This window comes from Trichechus manatus, unplaced genomic scaffold (genome assembly GCF_000243295.1).
Source record: "Trichechus manatus latirostris isolate Lorelei unplaced genomic scaffold, TriManLat1.0 scaffold00016, whole genome shotgun sequence".
In the NCBI taxonomy this organism is placed as follows: Eukaryota; Metazoa; Chordata; class Mammalia; order Sirenia; family Trichechidae; genus Trichechus; species Trichechus manatus.
In genome coordinates, this window is record NW_004443952.1 from 84,504 (window position 1) to 106,221 (window position 21,718).

Here is a 21,718-nt window from a genome sequence, read left to right on the forward strand (position 1 = left end):
AGTGTTGTAGTGGCCTGTTTATCTGTCTGTCTTCCATATTAAATTGTAAATACTCGATGGCAAGGACCAAATTCAGATTACTATTTTATATCCAGGACCTGGCATAGGACCTGGCTTGTGGAGGCACTAAAATAAATGTATTGAATGAATGCACACTGCCTCTCAATTTTTTTAATGCTTTATTGGTACAGGTATTACAGTGAATTTCAATTTATTCACTTAAGTATTTCTTCCACTGAACTGTAAGCTGCTTGGGAGCAGGACTATGTCTTATAAGTACTGTATACTCAGTGCTTAGCGCTATGTCTGGCACAAAGTTGGTGGCCAATGCTGTCTGTTGAATGAAATATGTAAATATAAAAGCTTATTTTCAGTCAGAATTTTTTTTGTTGTATCAACTTTGTTATAAGAAGTGTTAAGATGTAGTTTTTAAAGAACATAATATACAATGAATATAATTTTTCTTTGTGTTACACATTTTGATTTGCAATGTTTGAAAGACCTCATTCTGAATATGAACTCTCATCAAGCAGGTACAATGTCTAAAAACATGGAACATGTAGAAGTACTGAATATATTTTTCTTGCTTGCTTTTTCCTTAAAACAGATTTGAGTTTGTCTTTTTGTGATTTGCTTCTTTCTTCTGAAAGTATTATGAAGCAGAAATTCTGTTAACATAGTCTTCTGTCAAGTTTGGTTAATCAATGTTCCACTGTATTTGAATATCAGCATTTTCACTTCCAGAAACCAGTTGCAGTTTACGCTACCTGACTCTCTAACCACCTGGGAAATTCAAGGTGTTGGCATTTCAGATAGTGGTAAGTAAGCTTAACTTACTGTTTTAGTCATCTAGTGCTGCTCTAACAGAAATACCACAAGTGGATGGCTTCAACAAAGAGAAATTTATTTCCTCACAGTAAAGTAGGCTAAAAGTCCAAATTCAGGGTATCAGCTCCAGGGGAAGACTTTCTCTCTCTGTCGGCCTTCTCATCAATCTTCCCCCAGACTAGGAGCTTCTCTGCGCAGGGACCCTGGGTCCAAAGGATCTGCTTCCTGCACTGCTTTCTTTGTGGTATGAGGTCCCCAACTCTCTGCTTGCTTCCCTTTCCTTTTATCTCTTGTAAGATAAAAGGTGGTGCAGGCCACACCCTAGGAAAACTCCCTTTACATTGGATCAGGGATGTGACCTTAGTAAGGGTGTTACAATCCCACCCTAATCCTCTTTAACATAAAATTATAATCACAAAATGGAGGACAACCACACAGTACTGGGAATCATGGTCCAGCCAAATTGATATACACATTGTTTGAGGGACATAATTAAATCCATGACACTTACATACTCATTTAAGGAATGATTTGCTTATCAAGATGTAGTTCTTTGTTATTGGGTATTTAGTTAGTTTAGCCAGGGTTTAAATGGTATTCATTTTTGAAATATTATTTTTTATGCGTCACAAAAAGATTTTTGTATACTCACATCTTTGAACCTATTTTTTCTTTTGCTCTTCTATTAGCCATTACTTTATAAATGCTGATGTCGAATGCCCATTTTCTTTTGCTTTTTCTCAGTGACTGGGAGCTTGGGTAGAGGTAGAAACAGATATGTGCCTTCTCTCCTAGCTGGTGCCCTTATTATTATTTTTATTGTGATAAAATATATAAAATTTGCAGTTTTAATGATTTTAAGTGTACAATTCTGTGGCATTAATTATATTCACAATGTTGTACAACCATCACCACTATTTGTTTCCAAAATTTTTCAGCACTCCAAACAGAAACCCTGTATGCATTAAGCACTAACTCCCCATTCTGCCCTCAGCCCATGGCAACCATTAATCTACTTTCTGTCTTTATGCATTTACCTATTTTAGATATTCCATATAAGTGGGATCATACAATATTTGTCCATTTGTGTTTGGCTTATTTCACTTAGCATAGTGTTTTTAGGGTTTGTCCATGTTATACCATGTGTTAGAACTTCATTCCCTTTTATGGCACAATAATATTCCATTGTATGCATTTACCACATTTTGTTTTGTTTATCCATTCATCTGTTGATGGACACGAGTTTTTTCCACTATTTGGCTACTGTGAATGATGCTATGATGAACATTGGTGCACAAGTATCAGTTTGAGTCCCTGCTTTCCATTCTGTTGGGTATATACCCAGGGGTGGAATGCTGAGTCATATGGTAATTCTTTGTTTAACTTTCTGCTTAACTGCCAAACCTTTCATAGCAGCTGTACCATTTTACACTCCTACCAGCAATGGGTAAGGGTTCCTTTAATTTTTCCACATTATTCAACACTTGTTATGTTCAATATTTTGTATAATAGCCATTCAAGTATTCTAGGGGGTGTGCAGTAATATCTCACTGTGGTGGACTAATCTAATGCTCTTTTGTAGTGACAGTGCAGATATTTTACAAATAGCTTCAGAGTTGGTTTTGTTTATTTGTTGTTTTTTGTTTTTACAAAATCTTAGCTTCCAGAATCAAAATTTTATACCCATTAAATGGAGCCCATAATGAATAGCTTGAAAAGAGGTTTGAAATGTCCATCTACAGATGAATGAATAAACAAAGTATATACATACAGTGGAACATTACTCAGCCATAAAGTGAAACGAAGTCCTGATACATGCTACAGCATGGATGAACCTTGAAAACATTATGATGAGTGAAATAAGTCAGTCATAAAAGGACAAATACTCTACGATCACACTTATATGCATTAGGCACATGTATAGAGATCAAAGCTTATTAGTGGCTACCAGGGTAAAGGGCGAGAGGCGGAGTCATTGCTTAGGGGGCACTGAGTTTCTGTTAATGGTGGTGAAATAATTTGGAAAAGGATAGTGGTAATGGCTGTACAACATGATGCATATAATCAATGGCACTGAATTATACATGTAAAAATTGTTGAATTGGCAAATGTTTTGTTATATATATTTTTGTCACAATAAAAAAAAAGAGATCTGGTGCTTTAGCTGATAAATGTTTTCATGGCTATTAAATATTTGTTGAATAAATGAAATTTTCTGTTAATATCAATAATCAACAAAATAAAGATCTATGAGTAGAAAATTCAAGTACATGGTGAAATAATGCAGAGAAAAACATGATCTAATTTTTTTTTTACTTGAAGTAAAGCAAATGTGAGATATTCTAGTGCTAATAAAGTATTATAGGAAACCCCTAATATATTTCTACTTTCCTTTCACTTCGGGTTGAAGGTATATGTGTTGCCGATACTCTCAAGGCAAGGGTGTTCAAAGATATCTTCTTGGAAATGAATATACCATATTCTGTTGTACGAGGGGAACAGATCCAGTTGAAAGGAACTGTTTACAACTATAAGACTTCTGGAATACAGGTAAGTAGGTATTTATGGTATGTTAAAATAAATGGGGAAATGAAAAGCAGAATCCTCTGCTTTTCTGAGAATTCTATTAGTGGAATTATTGCACACAAAAATAAAAGTTTAACTCAGTTCAGCAATATAAACTAGTCACTTACAATGAGTATTATCCCATAAAATGTTATTAGAACACAGCCACAATCATTTGTTCAGATATTGTCAATTGCAGGGTTGAGTAATTGCAACAGAGACTATATGTGGCACTTCCACTGCTTTGCACTGCTGCTCGGAGCATTACAAATTATACTGGCACAATTTTAACTCAACAGCATTTTAAGCATCATCCATATTGCCATACCGTGACATTTTATTTAATTTTTTATTATCAGTGCATTTCTATCAGATCAAAATAAGAAACAAGAACATCTGTGATATCTCAGGGTTAGTCTCCATTAATTACCTTTCCTCTTGAGTATGGGTCACACTTTCCTATTTCATCATATCTAGCAATTTTGGATTGAACTTTGGACTTTACTAGTGAATGCTATAGAGACTCTGGATTCTATTATGTTCCTCTGAAGGGCTTTAATTTTTGTTTGTGTATGCGTTTGTGTTTTACCAAACAGTTAACTTGGTTTAACTCAATCCCAAACTCTGAAATCTCAGTTCAGTTCTGTTAGCCTTCTCTGGGATGATTAGCGTCTATGCCGTGTATGTGTGGTTAGGCGATCAGCCAGACTGAACAAAGTTTATACACAGAACTTGGAGCGCCCTCTCTGAGGCTCTCTCCTTTCTGGGATTTACGCCCTCACTTTTTAGCTATGGTGGTTGCCCTATACTCCGTCGTCTGATTCTTCAAATCAATAAGACAGCAGGTTTCTAGTGGAGATTTAGTCACTCCTCAAGTCACTAGTGGGACCTATCTGCAGGTAAAAAGCTATTAAAAGAAAAAACTCATGCTGTATTTTTCCTTCTTTCAAGTGTTACTGTCCCTTCTATTCTCTAGTGTCTGTAGGTAGGTAGTTTATATATATATATACACACACACACCTATATACATTATATATATATTTTTTGTCCATAGTTTACAGTTATTATTTGCAGAAGAGTTGTCCAATAGGAGCTACTTAGCTATTATTATTTGCAGATGAGTTGTCCAGTAGGAGCTACTTATCTGTTACTGAAAGCAGAACCACTGTCATAGTTTTATTTTTTAATTGTAGAAAAATGCTGTAGATTTTTATTAATATTCTATATCCGTTTCAGAAGTTCCTTTCTATTCCCAATTTACTGAGAGTTTTTATAATAAATTCATGTTGAATTTTAACAAATGACTTTTCTATATCTATCCTTCCCCACTCCATCTCTACTATCCTGGGGGAATCATTGGCTTCAGGGGACCCACTAGACTTCTCTAGCTGCTCTAGCATCTGCCCTACTCATTCAAGGTGGGTGTTGTATTTCCCAAGAAGATAGTTAAGAGGGAGAAGAAAGTTTCCATCTTTGAAAAATTCCTCAACATGAGTTGTTGACTGTTGGCACTCCTTGTTTTCTTGCTTGATTTGGTCTGGATCTTATGGGTTTGTTCTTTTGGGTACACACTCAATTCTGTCAGCTCAGTAGATTTTTGAGAGAAGAGAAAAAATATTCACTGTTTGAGTCAGAAGTCAATAGGTACTATTATTATTTCCATTACAAAGATAAGGAAATGGAGGATTGGGGAGGTCATACAACCTGCTCCCATCACACCGATTAGCACAAGACAGAGCCAGGATTTAAACGCAAGTCTTAGTGGTGCTGGAGTTTAGTTATAAAATAGTGTACAAGTTGGAAGTTAAAGACAGATAAGACTAGTTGGGGACATACTGGGCAGGGCCTTGAATGCTAAGCTGCGGAGTTTTCAGTCTTTCATAAAACATCTTTTATTGAATACCAGAGGCTGAGCTAAAGATAGGAAGATGAATGAGACACATAGAATACCTGAGCCCAAGGCTCCCAGCATCTAAAATACCAACATATAAAGAGACAAATCACAAACATGTAAAGAGACAGTGTAACCACTGCTGTCACAACAATACGCACAAAGAACTACAGAAGCACTGCATCTGATTTATTAACAGTCTAAGGACGGTCAGACATTTCTGCTGCTAAGCTTTCTAGACATCCCTTCACACTGACAAGCTGTACAGCAACTTTGGTGTGTGTTTTAGAAAGTCAAAAATGAGCTTTCTTCAAAGACTTAGAGCCTAAGAGATTACTTTAACACATTAAAGCACCAGTGGAGAGTTCATGTCCAGATGACCGTGTTGGTGGTGGTGGTGGTGGTTGCCATCGAGTCAATTCTGACTCATGTCAGAGTAGAACTGCTCCACAGGTTTTCTGGGCTATAATCATAACAGAAGCAGATGGCCAAGCCTTTTCTTTCGTGGTACTGCTGAGTGGGTTTGAACCACCAACCTTTAGGTTAGCAGTCGAGTGCAAACCATTTGTACCACCTAGTCAGGCTCAGTGGTTAAGAGCTCAGCTGTTAACCAAAAGGTTGGCAGTTCGAATCCACCAGCCATTCCTTGGAAACCCTATGGGGCAGTTCTACTCTGTCCTGTAGGGTCGCTATGAGTCAGAATCTACTCAACAGCAATGCGTTTTTTTTTTTCAGTCAGGGTAAGCTTTCCTTATTTTAGAGTTAAAGTGTTTTGATATAATTCAACTTGTGATATTTCAGTTTTGTGTTAAAATATCTACTGTTGCGGGAATCTGTACGTCGGGAAGCCCAATTGTTCATCATGAGAGGATAAAGTCCCCCAGATGTCGGCCTCAAAAAGTAGAGGGCTCCTCCAGTCACTTTGTGACATTCAGCGTGCTTCCTCTGGAAGTAGGCCTCCACAACATCAACTTTACACTGGAGACTTCATTAGGAAGAGAAATCTTAGTAAAAACATTACGAGTGGTGGTAAGAAAAACTTGCTTTTTCTGATACTTTTTACAACACAGTTTTCATTCTGAAAAAAAAATGCATGCTATCAGCAACACGAGACACAGAGAGAAAATGATAAGCAAATGTTAACTACTATGGATGGAGGGTATCCCAAATTTTTTTGTACTATTCTTACAACTTTTTTATAAGTCCGAAATTATGTAAAAAAAAAATTTTAAATAATTCTTGCTTATTTTGGAAAGTATGGAAATTTGAAAAACCAAAGAGGAGAAAATAAAAATCACCAATTATTCTCACCACCCTGAGATACCTAATTTTAGCAGTTTGGTGTATAGCCTTCCAGGGTTTATCCCCCTTCCCCCAACACATTCAGAAAGGGTGTCTTGAGAATCTATGTGCCAGAGGTTATGAGAGGTACTAGAGATACAGCAATAAGTAAGACACAGCCCTTATATTTAAAGAACTTACAATTTAGAAAAATCCCCATTTTATAAATGAATGAACAGGCCAAAAAAAAAAAAAAAAAAGAAGAAGAGAAAGAAAAGTCATTTATCAAGTAACATTTACCCACACTCTGTTGAGTGTTTTCATGTTATCTTATTAAGAAAGGTCAAATGACTTGCAAAGAGTCACATGACTAGTTAATGACAGAGCTAGACCTTCCTAATTCTTCATTCTCTGAGTTCTGTTTACAGCCATTAAATTCACTTCTGTAAACAGTTATTGACTCCTTTTGTGCAAGACACACTCCCATGCATCCTTGCACCGTGGTTCCATGCACAAACTCTAGAGCCAGGCTGCCTGTGTTTGAATCCTGGCTTTGCCACTTCCTACCAGAGTGTGACACTGGATAAATTATTTGATCTCTCTGTGTATCAGTTTCCTCATCTGTCAAACAGGGGTAATAATAGTACTTCCCTCTTAGGTTGGTTTTGTGGTTAAGTGAGCTAATATATTCAAAGTGTTTAGACCAATTACCTGGCACATAATAACATCTGTGGAAGTGTTTGCTCTTATTATTATACAGATAACCAGAAATCTCATTCCTGCATGTATGTATGTAAGTATTTATGCATACTTTGCCTTTCCAAAAAAGGGATTTTTTTTAATTGGAAAAATGGTCAAGAAAAGTTGATCCAAAGAATTCAGGTTATATAAATTTAGTAACTTAATGTTTTCTGCCTTTATTTTAGCCAGAAGGTGTCAAAAGGGAAAGCCATGCTGGCATTACTCTGGACCCAAGGGGCATTTATGGTAGGCAAAATGATTTTGTATTTTATATGTTGCCTTTTTAATAGAAATTAAATCATATATGTAAACTGAAACACAATTTTTCAAAATGTTAATTATCTAGAATCAGAAATTTCCATTTCTTAGTTCATTGCCATTCTTCATAGCATTTGTTGTACTATAATTTGAATGATTTAGAAAAAAGAAAAATAATTCCATTAACTTTAAATGCAAAGCATTGAAAATTTAATAATCATGATTTCTCTTATGTATCAGTCACTTTATATCCATCCCAATAATAATTTATAATATTTTCATATAAAACCATCCATCCAAAGACCACTTAAGGAAAAGTCATTCACATAATTATTTAGCACTCATTACTTGGAAACACAATAGAACTGATTACTCCTTTAACAAACCCAGACAACCTCACTCCTGCTTCCTTGCTTTTACTTCAATTGAGGTATTCTGAACCTTCTCAAAGTTAGAAGTTTGCAAACATTTAAGTGCTGAATCAAGGCCTACATACATATGTATTTAGGTAATTTAGAATGTGCTCAGTTAACAATTCTTTTCTTTTCGACAGAAAAAGACAGACTGCTGTGGTTCTTCTCAAATGGTTAAATTTTTTTCTTAATGTTGTATCAAATTATTTTTCTTTCCTTTCAGTGATGTAGCAACAGGAAAAAAGCATTTACTTACAAATCAAGACCACTATACTCACCGTAAGAAGCCTTGGTGACACAGTGGTTAAGAGCTCAGTTACTAACCAAAAGATCTTTGCTTTGAATCCACCAGGAACTCCCAGGAGAAAAAACTTGGTGATCTGCTCCCATATGATCTGTTCCCATAAAGATTACAGGCTAGGAAACCCCATGGGGCAGTTCTACTCTGTTACAAAGGGTCACTATGAGTTGGAATCAACTTGACAACACACAACAACATAGTCAGAGTGCCATTTCCTCTGGGAAAGCACAGAATTAAAGATTCTTTACATTTTAAATCAGTTGGGCATCATAAACTAAATAAGGATGTCTTCAGTAGAGTAACAAAAAACCAAATCCATATCCATATGCTAACTTCTTTGTCTAATTTTATTTTCACACAGATTTCCTCACAGCCTGTCCATTGTGAATGATTTATGGGGTAGAAATATTACAAGTTTTGGGTTTTTTTGGCCTCCTGAAATAACTTTTAGCCTCCAAGGACCATTGTGTCCTTTGGCTTCTCTTCTTTCTCACCACTCGTGCCTCCTCTGCTGACACTATTGCAAACAGCTTTCCAAAACAGCTCTGTCTTACTCATCCTAGGTGTGAACATCGGGGCCCCAAAATGGGAATGATTTTTATCCCGGAACAAATCTCTCCTGTAAAACTCCTGGTAGAAAAAAGAATCTATGCCTCTTTCCAATCTTGTCATGTGACCTTTTTTCCTTATCCTTTTAAACAACTTAGATTTAGGTAACTTTGTTACTTTCCAGAAAGCTAAATAGGATAAGGAGCCCTGGTGGAGCAGTGGTTAAGAGCTACCGCTGCTAACCAAAAGCTTAGCAGTTTGAATCCACTAGCGGCTCCTTGGAAACCCTACGGGGCAGTTCTACTCTGTCCTATAGGGTTGCTATGAGTTGGAATTGACTCAACAGCAATGGGTTTGGTTTTTTTTGTTTGTTTGTTTTTTGTTTTGGTTTAAATAGGGTAAAGATGACAATTCTTCCCAGGTTATTTCAGAGACTTTATTAAATACTTCCAGTTGCTGTACCAGTATGATACTTTATTGAATTAGGTTTTAAAAAAATGCATTTGGAAAAGTAAATGGACAAGGGAGTTCCAGTCAATATGGCGCCTTAGATACATGCACTGTAACGACCCCCTGACAACAAAGACTCAAGAAACTAAGTAAAACAGACACAAAAAACCACCTCGAATACCAGAACATCAAATGGAGAGTTCAGAAACAGACTGAGCACGAATTGGAAGGAGAGGCAGAATGAGGCCAGCAGGAAAACAGATTTGTGGTTCAACTGTGCCCTGCCTGTGGACGCAGAGCAGTGTGGCCATTTTGGGATAGCATTGAACAACAACCCAGAGGTGAGTGAAGAACCCAGGAAAGCAACTGCAAAGAGAGCACAGCTGATGGCAGAGATTCTGTACAAACAACCCTGGAAAGAAACAACAAAGTGGGCTGCCCATGGCCAGGGACAGGGCACCCCTGAAGAGGGGTAGTCTGAGAGTGGTATAGCTTTGAAACAGGGAACCACAGGGAAGTGCCTCTAGAGCAAATGAAACAGACTGAATCATCAGAACCTTAGAAAAGGATAAAGTGTAGACAGGAAGTGCACATTTCCAGGGGAGTAAAGGGGAGGAACAGAGGGGCAGGTGAAAGCTCCAGCCCCTCTGGTGAGTGCAAGAAGGGAAGGAGCTAGGAATTAGTGCAGGGACTGCTTGTTGGTGGAGGCACCCAGCCATTTATATGGGAGCCACCCAGTGAAAAGTCAATCCACAGAATAATAGCTAGACCCCCCCACCCCAGGAGAAGCCCAGTACAAGCAGTCACCCTGCCTGCCATCTGCATTAGCATGTGCCCTGAGGTGCAAGCCAGGCCCACCACCCCTCCCTAAGGTATAGGAAATATGCAAGCCCACTACCCTTCCTTGAGGTACAGGAGCCCCACGTCTTCTCCATCCACCCCAAGCCATTCTACCCACTCGGCATTCCACCCCCACCCCTGCCACCTTGCCTGCTCAGCAACCAGTGGTGCAATTTCCCATGCTACCCATGTGGTGACCAGTGACACACGCACCCTTGTCCTGACCGGCAACTGGCAGTGTGCACAGACAACACCCAACCTAGTGACCAGTGAGAACACTCCCTGCACTCATGCCCAGTGACAGGCCAGACAGACACATCACCTCATCAGCAACGCCAGTCACATCCTGACAAGTGCCATCTGCACTTCTGCCAAACAATGAGCATGGGGATTCTAGTGCCCTCATCCAACATCTGCCCGGCTGCAAAGTCACACATTTCATGCCCAAACAGTTCCCGCAGGCCTTCTGCACTTGCACTGAAACTCCTTGATGCCGCACCATCTACTGATATGCCAATTCATGCATGCCCAGCGAGCCTACCCCGTCCATCTGGGTAGCACTCCCTCACAGCAGATACAGAGACATCCTGCCCTGACCTCCAGAGAATGCACTAACTGCTAGCACCAACCCGGAAGACCCCACAGTCCCACAAAAGCTGTGGAGGGACCCTGACCACCCAACACTTGTCATCCAAAATCAGGGAAAGAACCTGCTCACCTACCTGCACTCAATCCAGTAAGGGAAGATATACGAGCCTAACCACAGAGGACCCACACATGGGTGAGACCCACCATACTCACTAGTGAGAGGAAATCACGTCCAGCCAACAGATACCACCAAAGTCACACCTAGACCAGAACCACAAAACAACAATTAAAATAATACAAAGGAAGAAAGACATTCTAAAGAGAAAGAGAAGAAACAAAGCCCCAGATACATCAAAACAAATATATTTTTAAAAAACAGGAGAAAACAAACATACATATAATCAATAAATAAATATATAAATAAATAAATTAACACTTTAATGTCTCAGAGGTAGCAGACAATAACAAATCATATGCAGAAACAGGATACGATGGCTCAGACAAGTGACAAAAATAAAGGGGCAGAAAACCTTCCTGAGGAATAAAAAGTAATAGAACTACCTGATAAGGAATACAAAAGACTTACATATAGCATCCTCAAACAGATCAAGGAAAACACAGACAAAACCCTAGAAGAATTCAGGAAAACAACACAAGAACAGAATGCTAAAATAAACAGACAACTAGAAACCACACAAAAACAACAACTAGAATTCCAGAAGGTTAACAATAAAATATCAGAAATGGATAACTCAATAGAAGGACATAGATGTAGAACTGAATCAATGGAAGAAAGAATCAGCAAAATAGAGGACAAATCCCTTGACACTAATTTGTTTAAGGAACAAGCAGGAAAAAGAATAAAGAAAAATGAAGACAGTCTAAGATTTATGTGGGACACTAACAAGAGGAATAGTTTATAAATAATAGGAATGCCAGAACAAAAGGAGAAGAAAAAAAAGTACAGAGAGAATTTTTGAAGATTTATTGCATAAAACTTCCCTAATATCATGAAAGATGAAAAGGTTTCCATCCAGGAAGCTCAACGAACCCCATACAGGACAGACCCCAAAAGAAAGTCACCAAGACATATCATAATTAAACTTTCCAAAACCAAAGACAAAGAAAGAATTCTGAGAGCAGCTCGTGAAAAATGAAATATCACCTACAAAGGGGCACAAATAAGGCTAAGTGCTGATTTCTCAGCAGAAACCATGCAGGCAAGAAGGCAATTGGATGATATATATAAAACCCTGAAAGAAAAGAATTGCCAACCAAGAATCACATATCCAGCAAAACTGTCTTTCAAATATAATGGTGAAACTCGGACATTCCCAGATAAACAGAAATTCAGGGAATTTGTACAAACCAGAACAACCTTACAAGAAATATTAGAGGGAACCCTTCAGACAGAGAACCAATGACATCAGACAACAACCTAAGATTAAGACATATGATACCATCACCCAGATACCAACCCAGATAAAGAATTCTCAAAAATAAAATAAAGCTGCATAACTGAAAACAGGGAACCAGAGATGTCAGTCTGTAAATGACGACAACTTCAAACAAAAAGCGGGAATAAATGGTGGTTATAGAACTCCCACATGGAGAGGAAGTCAAGGCGATATCAAGATATGACACACTGTTTTAAACTTAGGAAGATAAAGGTAAATTTCAGAGTAACCACAAAGAAAATTAATAAATCTACTCACCAAAATAAAGAAGAAAATCAAAAAGACTCAGTAAACACAAAATCAACAACATCGAAAGACATGAAAAGAAAATCTATGAACAAAAAGAACTCAGCACAGAAAATTAAGCATAACAAAGAAACTGTTAATGCCACAAAAAAGAAAGCATAATGACATAGCAGCAATAAATTCATACTTATCAATAATCACAATGAATATAATGGTTTAAATGCATCAGTCAAGAGACAGAGAGTGGCAGAATGAATTAAAAAAACACAACTCATCAATCTGTTGCCTACAAGAGAAACACCTTAGACACAAAGACATAAGTAGGTTAAAAATGAAAGGATAGAAAAAATACATCAAGCAAACAATAACCAAAGGAGAGCAGAAGTGGCAATAATAGTCTCTGATAAAATAGACTTGAAGTCAAAATCCATTATAAAAAACAAATAAGGGCATTATATAATGATTAAAGGGTCAATGCACCAAGAGGACATAACCATAATAAATATTTATGCACCCGATGACAGAGCTTCAAAATACATAAAACAAACTCTAACAGAATTGAAAAGAGAAATAGATAGTATACAATAATAGTAGGAGACTTTAACACACCACTTTTGATGATGGACAAAACAACTAGAAAGAAACTTAACAAAGATACAGAAGATCCAAGTAACACAATCAATCAACTTGACCTCATGGACATATACAGAACACACCACCTAATAGCAGCACAGTACACATTCTTCTCCAATACACATGGATTATTCTCCAGAATAGACCATATTTTAGGCCACAAAGCAAGACTCAGTAAATTCAAAAACGTCAAAATAATATAAAGCATCTTCTTGATCATAACACTATAAAACAAAAATCAATAACAGAAAAAAAACACGGAAAAAATTAAATACATGGAAACTGAATAACACCTTACTTTAAAACTATTGAGTAACAGAAGAAATTAAAAATGAAATTGAAAAAATTCTGAGAATCAAATAAGAATGAAAATGCAATATACCAAAACTTTTGGAACACTGCAAAGGCAGTGCTCAGAGGAGAATTTATACCAATAAATGCACACATCAAGAAGAAGAAAGAGCCAAAATCAATAGCTTAACTCTACAACTTGAATAAATTGAAAAGGAGCAGCAAAAGAAGTCCACAGTCACCAGAAAAAAAGGAAATAATAAAAATCAGAGCAGAAATAAATGAAATAGAAAACAGAAAAACAATAGAAAGAATCAACAAGACTAGAAGTTGATCCTTTAAAAGGATCAATAAAATTGACAAACCACTGGCCAAACTGACAAAGGAAAAAATGAGAATATGCAAATAACCAAAATAAGAAATGAGATGGGTGACATTACAATAGAACCAACTGAGATAAAGGATCATAACAGAATATAATGCAAAACTGTAGTCCAACAAATTTGAAAACTTAGAAGAAATGGACAAATTTCTAGAAACACACTACCTACTTAAACTAACACAAATAGAGGTAGAAAATTTGAACAGATTCATAACAAAAGAAGAAATTAAAGATGTCATTAAAAAAAAACTCCCAACAAAAAAAGTCCTGGCCCAAATAGCTTCACTGGAGAATTCTACCAAACATTCAGAAAAGGATTGACACCAATTCTACTCGAACTATTCTGGAATATAGGAAAGGAAGGAATACTCCCAAATTCATTCTAAAAGTCAGCATAACCTTGATAGCAAAGCCAGGCAAAGACACCACTAAAAAAGAAAATTACAGACCAACATCCCTCATGAATATAGACACAAAAATTCTCAACAAAATTCTAGACAACAGAATTCAACAGCATATCAAAAAAATAATACCGCACGATCAAGTGGGATTCATACCAAGGATGATTCAACATTAGAAAATCAGTAAATGTAATTCACCACATAAATAAAAGGAAAAGAATCACATTATCATCTCAATTGATGCAGAAAAGGTATTTGATAAAATCCAACAATATTCTTGATAAAAACTCTCAGCAAAATAGGAATAGAAGGGAAATTCCTCAGCATAGTTAAGCGCATATGTGCAAAATCAACAGCCAACATTATTCTCAATGGAGACATACTGAGAACTTCCCCCTTGAGAATGGGAACAAGACAAGGATGCCCTTTATCACCAATCTTATTCAATATTATACTGGAAATTCTAGCTAGAGCAATAAGGCAAGAAGGAGAAATAAAGCGTATACTAATTGGAAAGGAAGAAGTAAAACTATTTTTATTCACAGATCACATGATCCTATACATAGAAAATCCCGGAGACTCCACAAGAAAGTTACTGGAACTAATAGAAGGATTCAGCAAAGTGGCAGGGTACAACATCAATACACAAAAAAATCAGTTAGATTCCTCTAGACTTAACAAGGGGGACTCTGGAAAGGAAATCAAGAAATCAGTACCATTTACAATAGCCCCTAAAAGCATAAAATACCTAGGAATAAACCTAACCAGGGATGTAAAAGACTTATACAAGGAAAACTGTAAAACTCTACTGCAAGAAACTAAAAGAGATTACATAAGTGGAAAAATATTTCATGCTCATGGATTCGAAGACTTAACATTGTGAAAATGTCAATACTACCTAAAGTGATCTATAGATATAATGCAGTCTGGATCCAAATCCCAACATTCTTTAATGAAATGGAAAAACTAATCTCCAACTTTATATGGAAACGAAGGGGGCCCCAAATAGCTAAAGCAATATTGAAGAAGAAGAACAAAGTAGGAGGCCTCATACCTCCCAATCTCAAAACATAAAACTATACAGCCATGGTTATAAAAACAGCCTGTTCCTCATCCAATGACAAACACATAGATCAATGGAATAGAATTGAGAACCCAGAAGTAAATCCATCGGTCTATGGGCAGCTGATCTTCAACAAAGGATCAAAGTCCAATCAGTGGCGGAAGAAAACAGTCTCTTTAACAAATGATGCTGGCAAAACTGGATATCTGTATGCAGAAAAATTAATCAGGATCCGTACCACACACCATGCACAAAAACTAACTCAAAATGGATCAAAGAACTAAATGTTAAAGGTAAAACTATAACGTTCCTGAAAGATAACATAGGGTCAAAACCAGGGGACCTAATTTGTGGCATAAATAGTCTATCAAACAAAACTAAAAATGCATGAATGACAGAAGATAAATTAGATAAGTGGGACCTCCTAAAACTTAAATACTTATGCCCATCAAAAGACTTTACCAAGAGAGTGAAAGAGAGAACCTAGAGACTGGGAAAAAATCTTTGGCAATGACATATCTGATAAAGGTCTAATCTCTAAAATACGTAGAAAACTTCAACAACTCAACAAAAAAAGACAAACAATCTAATCAAAAACTGGGCAAAGGACATGAGCAGACACTTCACATTCAGGCGGCCAATAAATATATGAAAAGATGCTCATGATCATTAGCCATTACAGAGATGCAAATCAAACCTACAATGAGATACCATCTCATCCCTGCAAAAATGGCAATGATCAAAAAAACAGAAAACAACAAATGCTGCAAAGTTGTGAGGGAATTGGAACTCTTACACATTACTAATGAGACTGTAAAATGGTACAACCACTATGGAAAACAGTATGGCGCTTCCTCAAAAAGCTAGAAATAGAAATATCTTACGATCCAGCAATCCCATTCCTAGGTATATATCCTAGAGATATAAGAGCAGTGACATGAATACACATATGCACACCTATGTTCATTGCATTACTATTCACAATAGCAAAAAGATGGAAACAACCTAAGTGCCCATCAACAGATGAATGGATAAATATAATACAGTACATACATACAATGGAATACTATGCAACCATAAAGAATAATGATAAGTCCTCGAAACATAACGTGGATAAATCTGGAGGACGTCATGCAGAATGAAATAAGTCAATCACAAATAGACAGATGTTGTATGGTCCCGCTATTATAAAAAGTCAAGAATCGATATCAACACAGAAAGCAAAGTTCTGCAGTGGTTACCAAGGATGGAAGGGAGAGGGAAGGGGAATCATTTTCTAGATAGTAGACACTTGTTATTTTTGGTGATGGGAAAAGCAATCCTAAATATGCCAAATATGGATGAAGTCAGCACAACCTGACCAAGGTAAACAAAGACACTAAGAAGTACACAAGAAAAAGGGACAATTTCAATAAATGCTATAACATATATACAATTTTGCAACAACAGTAAAAAAAGCAAAAAATATGTGTGTGGTTACACAGGTAGATATGGATACATATATGTGTATAGGAAGGCATATGCGAGTAAATGCACGTACATGTACAGGTGTATCTGTAAGCATATGTATACACACGTTTGTGTGTGCTATATATATCCACATATATAACAAACCACATAGGGGACACAGTTACGGAGGCTTCCTAGGCATATCCAAACGACTTGCGGGATTGGCATAACACAGCTCACAAAGATAATGTTCTACATCTGAGTTTGGTGAGTAGCACCTGGGGTCTTAACAGCTTGCAAGCGGCTGTCTAAGATACAACTATTGGTCTCTACTCATATGGAGCAAAAGAGAATGAAGGAAATCAAAGGCTCAAAGAAGAAACTAGTCCATGGGACTAATAGCCCACTCGAACCACAGGCTCTTCTAACATGAGACCAGAAGAACTAGATGGTGCATGGATACCACTACCGACTGTCCTAACCAGGGACACAATGGAAGGTCCCGGAAGAACGGGAGAAAAATGTAGAACAAAACTCAAATTCTTTAAAAAAGACCAGACCTACTGGACTGATAGAGACTAGAGGAACCACTGAGACTTCCACCCTAAGATACTCTTTGAACTTGGAATTGAAGCTATTTCTATAGATCACCTCTCAACCAAATAACAGGTTGACTTATAAAATAAACAGCGTCACCTGTGAGTAATGTGCTCCCTTAAACAATTAACTATATGAGACCAAACGCTCAACAGTTACCCAAAAGCAAAGATGAGACAGCAAGGAGAGGAAGGGAAACTAGATCAATGGAAACAACAAACAGAATGGAAATAATGAGAATGCTGACACATTGTAAAAAATTGTAACTGATGGCACAGAACAATTTGTATAAAAATTATTCAAGGGGAACCTAATTTGCTGTGTAAACTTTCACCTAAAACACAATAAAATATTTTTTTAAAAGTAAATGGACAATGATGTTAAAGGAAAGCTGAAAATAACATCAGTGAGAATGAGGTATTAAAACAAACTGTAAAGCAATAACAATTAAAATTGTGTAACCCAGCTTAAAAAGAAACAAAACACAGAGACTCAATATTCAAGTAAAGCTCTAGTCTTTAGTCTCAGCTTTCTTTCCCTGACAAGCTCTTCCCCTCCCCCATCCCTCCCCCCTCCCTACCAATTCTTTTCATCTCTCAGATACATATAGGTAGTAAGTTCCTCATTCCCCAGTTCCTGGCACAGCATCATCACTGGTCTAAAAAGAAAAAAAAAAGCAAACCTGTTGCCATCAAGTTGATCCCGACTGATAGTGACCCTATAGAACAGAGTAGAACTGCCCCATAGAGTTTCCAAGGAGTGCCTGGTGGATTCAAACTGCCGACCTTTTGGTTAGCAGCTGTAGCACTTAACCACTATGCCACCAGGGCTTCCATTATTGGTCTAGGCAGACCCTTTTCTTGTTTTATTTTCCTCTTTGATCCCTAATCCCCACTCCTATTCCCTTTCCTCCAAATGCACCTACTCAAATATGTTTGATATACATTTTTGAGGAGGGAGGTAATGTTTTGTGTATGTCTTTTTAGCATATATAAAAGGTATTGTGCTATAGATCTTGTTCTATTTCTTACTTTTTAAACCCAGTACTCAGTTTTTAAGAAATATCTCTATGGCTGTATATACATTTAATTCATTGCTTCTTATATAGTATTCCAGAGTGTCTTAGTCATCTAGAGCTGCTATAACAGAAATACCACAAGTGGATGGTTTTAATGAAGAGAAGTTTATTTCCTCACAGTTAAAGTAGGCTAAAAGTCCAAATTCAGGGCATCAGCTCCAGGGGAAGGCTTTTTCTCTCTGTCGGCCTTCTTCTCTTCAGTGTTCCTCCAGACTAGGAGCTTCTCTGTGCAGGGACCCCAGTCCAAAGGAACACTCTGCTCCCGGAACTGCTTTCTTGATGGTATGAGGTCCCCCTGTCTCTCTGCTCAGTTCTGTCTTTTATATCTCAAGAGATTGCCTAAGGACACAATCCAATCTTATAGATTGAATCCTGCCTTACTAACACAACTGCCACCCATCCTCCCTCATTAACATCATAGAGGCAGGATTTATAACACATAGGAAGATCACACAGTACCAGGAATCATGGCCCAGCCAAACTGACACACACATTTTTGGGGGGGACATAATTCAATCCATGACACAGAGTATGATTCTGCCACAATTATACTTATCCATCCTCCAATGATGAATACCCCACTACCGTAAACAATGCTGCAGTGAACATCCTTACAAATCTGTGTAAGCATTTATCTGGACTGTATATCCAGGAGTGGGACTGCTGGGTCAAAGAGCATACGCAAGTTTAAAGTCACTTACTTCTCTCCAGAATGACTGTACTATTTACACTTCCACCAGCAGTGCATGAGGGTTCTCATCTCTCCATATCCTCACCAACATTACTCACCTCTATAAAATGTGCTAATTTTGATGGGTATTAAGTAATATTTTGTTATGATTTTAATTTGGATTATTCTGATTACTAGTGATTCTAAACATTTCTTCATATACTTGTTGGCTATTTGGGCTTTCTTTCAGTGAACTGCCTATTCATACCTTTTGCAATTTTTTCTATTTTCCATTTGAATTTTCTTATCTACTTCTTGTTGATTTTTGTCTCTGTTGTACTTCTTTGAGTAAAAAATCCATCATAATTTCATCTTATTCTTAAGTATTTTTGGGTTAATCTTTAAGAAGTCTTTCCCCAACCTCAGTTAACAAAGATTTTCTTCATATTTTATTCCATTGATTTTACAGATTTAACTTTTAATTGTTTTAATCTTTCTAGAGACTACCTTCCTTTCTTTTTTTTTTTTAAATTGTGCTTTAAGTGAAAGCTTACAATTCAAGTCAGTATCTGATACAAAAATTTATACACACATTGCTATGTGACCCTAGCTGCTCTCCCCATACTGTGACAGCACACTCCTCCTTTCCACCCCGGATTTCCTGTATCCATTCAACCAGCTTCTGACCCTCTCTGCCTTCTCATCTCACCTCCAGACAGGAGCTGCCCATTTAGTTTCATGTATCTACTTGAGCTAAGAAGCACACTTTATGTCCCATAGTTCAGTCTAATCTTTGTCTGAAGAGTTGGCCTCAGGAATGGTTTCAGCTCTGGGCCAACAGAGAGTCTGGGGCCATGTCTTCTGGGATCCCTCCAGTCTCAGTCAAACCATTAAATCTGATCTTTTTACTAGAATTTGAGTTCCACACCCCATTCTTCTGCTGCTCCATCAGGGACTGTCTGTTGCGCTCCCTGTCAGGGCAGTCATTGGTGGTAGCTAGGCACCATCTAGTTCTTCTGGTCTCAGGCTGATGGAATTTCTGGTTTATGTGGCCCTTTCTGTCTCTTGGGCTAATATTTTCCTTGTGTCTTTGGTGTTCTTCATTCTTCTTTACTCAAGGTGGGTTGGGACCAATTGATGCATCTTAGATGGCCATTTGCTAGCTTTTAAGACCCCAGATGCCACTCACTAAAATGGGATGCAGAACATTTTCTTAATAAACTCTGTTATGCCAATTGACCTAGATGTCCCCTGAAAGCATGGTCCCCAGACGCCCAACCCTGCTACTCTGTCCCTCCAAGTGTGTGGTTGTATTCGGGAAACTTCTTAGCTTTGGTTTACTACAATTGTGCTGATTTCCCTGGTAGTGTGTGTTGTCCTTCCCTTCACCTAAGATAATTCTTGTCTATTATCTAGTTAGTAACACCCCTTTCCCTCCCTCCCCACACTTGTAACCATCAAAGAATGTTTTCTTCTGTGTTTAAACCTTTTCTTGAGTTCTTATAATAGGGGTCTTATCTGATATTTGTCCTTTTGCAACTGACTAAATTCACTCAGCATAATGCCTTCAAGATTCCTCCATGTTATAACATGTTTCACGGATTCATTGTTGTTCTTTATCGTGTAGTATTCCATTGTGTGAATATACCATAATTTGTTTATCCATTCGTCCATTGATGGGCACCTAAGTTGTTTCCATCATTGTGCTATCATGAACAGTGCTGCAGTGAACATGGGTGTGCATGTATCTATTCGTGTGATGGCTCCTATTTCTCTAGGATATATTCCAAGGAGTGGGATTGCTGGATCATATGGTACTTCTATTGCTAGCTTTTTAAGGAAGCACCAAATTGTTTTCCAAAGTGGTTGTTGCATTTTACATTCCCACCAACAGTGTATAAGTGTTCCAGTCACTCTGCAACCTCGCCAACATTTATTATTTTGTGTCTTTTGAATTAATGCTAGCCTTGTTGGGGTAAGATGATATCTCATTGTAGTTTTGATTTGCATTTCTCTAATGGCTAATGATCATGAGCATTTCCTCATGCATCTGTTAGCCGTCTGAATGTCTTCTTTGGTGAAGTACCTGTTCATATCTTTTGCCCATTTTTTAATTGGATTATTTGTCTTTTTGTTGTTGAGGTTTTGCAGTATCTTGTAGATTTTAGAGATTAAACACTGATCGGATTTCTCGTAGCCAAAAATTTTTTCCCAGTCTGTAGGTTGTCGTTTTACTCTTTTGGTGAACACTTTTGATGAGCATAAGTATTTGATTTTTAGGAGCTTTCAGTTATCTAGTTTCTCTTCTGGTGTTTATGCATTGTTATCTATGGTTTATATTCTGTTTATGCCATGTATTAGGGCTCCTAGCATTGTCCCTATTTTTTCTTCCATGGTCTTTATCATTTTAGATTTTATATTTAGGTCTTTGATCCATTTTGAGTTAGTTTTTGTGCATGGTGCGAGGTATAGGTCTTGTTTCATTGTTTTGCAGATGGATATCCAGTTATGCCAGCACCATTTGTTAAAAAGACTTTCTTTTCCCCAATTAACGGACTTTGGGCCTTTGTCAAATATCAGCTGCTCATAAGTAAATGAATTTACATCTGGATTCTCAATTCTGTTCCACTGGTCTATGTATCTGTTGTTGTCCCAGTACCAGGCTGTTTTGACTACTGTGGCGGTATAATAGGTTCTAAAATCAGGTAGTGTGAGGCCTCCCACTTTGTTCTTCTTCTTAAGTAAT

The 21,718-nt window shown here is 37.4% G+C and overlaps 1 protein-coding gene across 2 annotated transcripts in view; it reads left to right on the plus strand.

Annotated features, from left to right (window-relative positions):
• Window positions 1-21,718, plus strand: part of C5 (complement C5) — a 114,342-nt gene that overhangs the window by 47,835 nt on the left and 44,789 nt on the right. For both annotated transcript variants that reach the window (XM_023727340.1, XM_004372110.1), the window contains exons 19-22: window positions 745-818; window positions 3,239-3,378; window positions 6,086-6,313; window positions 7,492-7,552. In XM_023727340.1, the coding sequence (XP_023583108.1) occupies window positions 745-818; window positions 3,239-3,378; window positions 6,086-6,313; window positions 7,492-7,552 (503 nt within the window). The remainder of the gene's footprint in view (window positions 1-744; window positions 819-3,238; window positions 3,379-6,085; window positions 6,314-7,491; window positions 7,553-21,718) is intronic.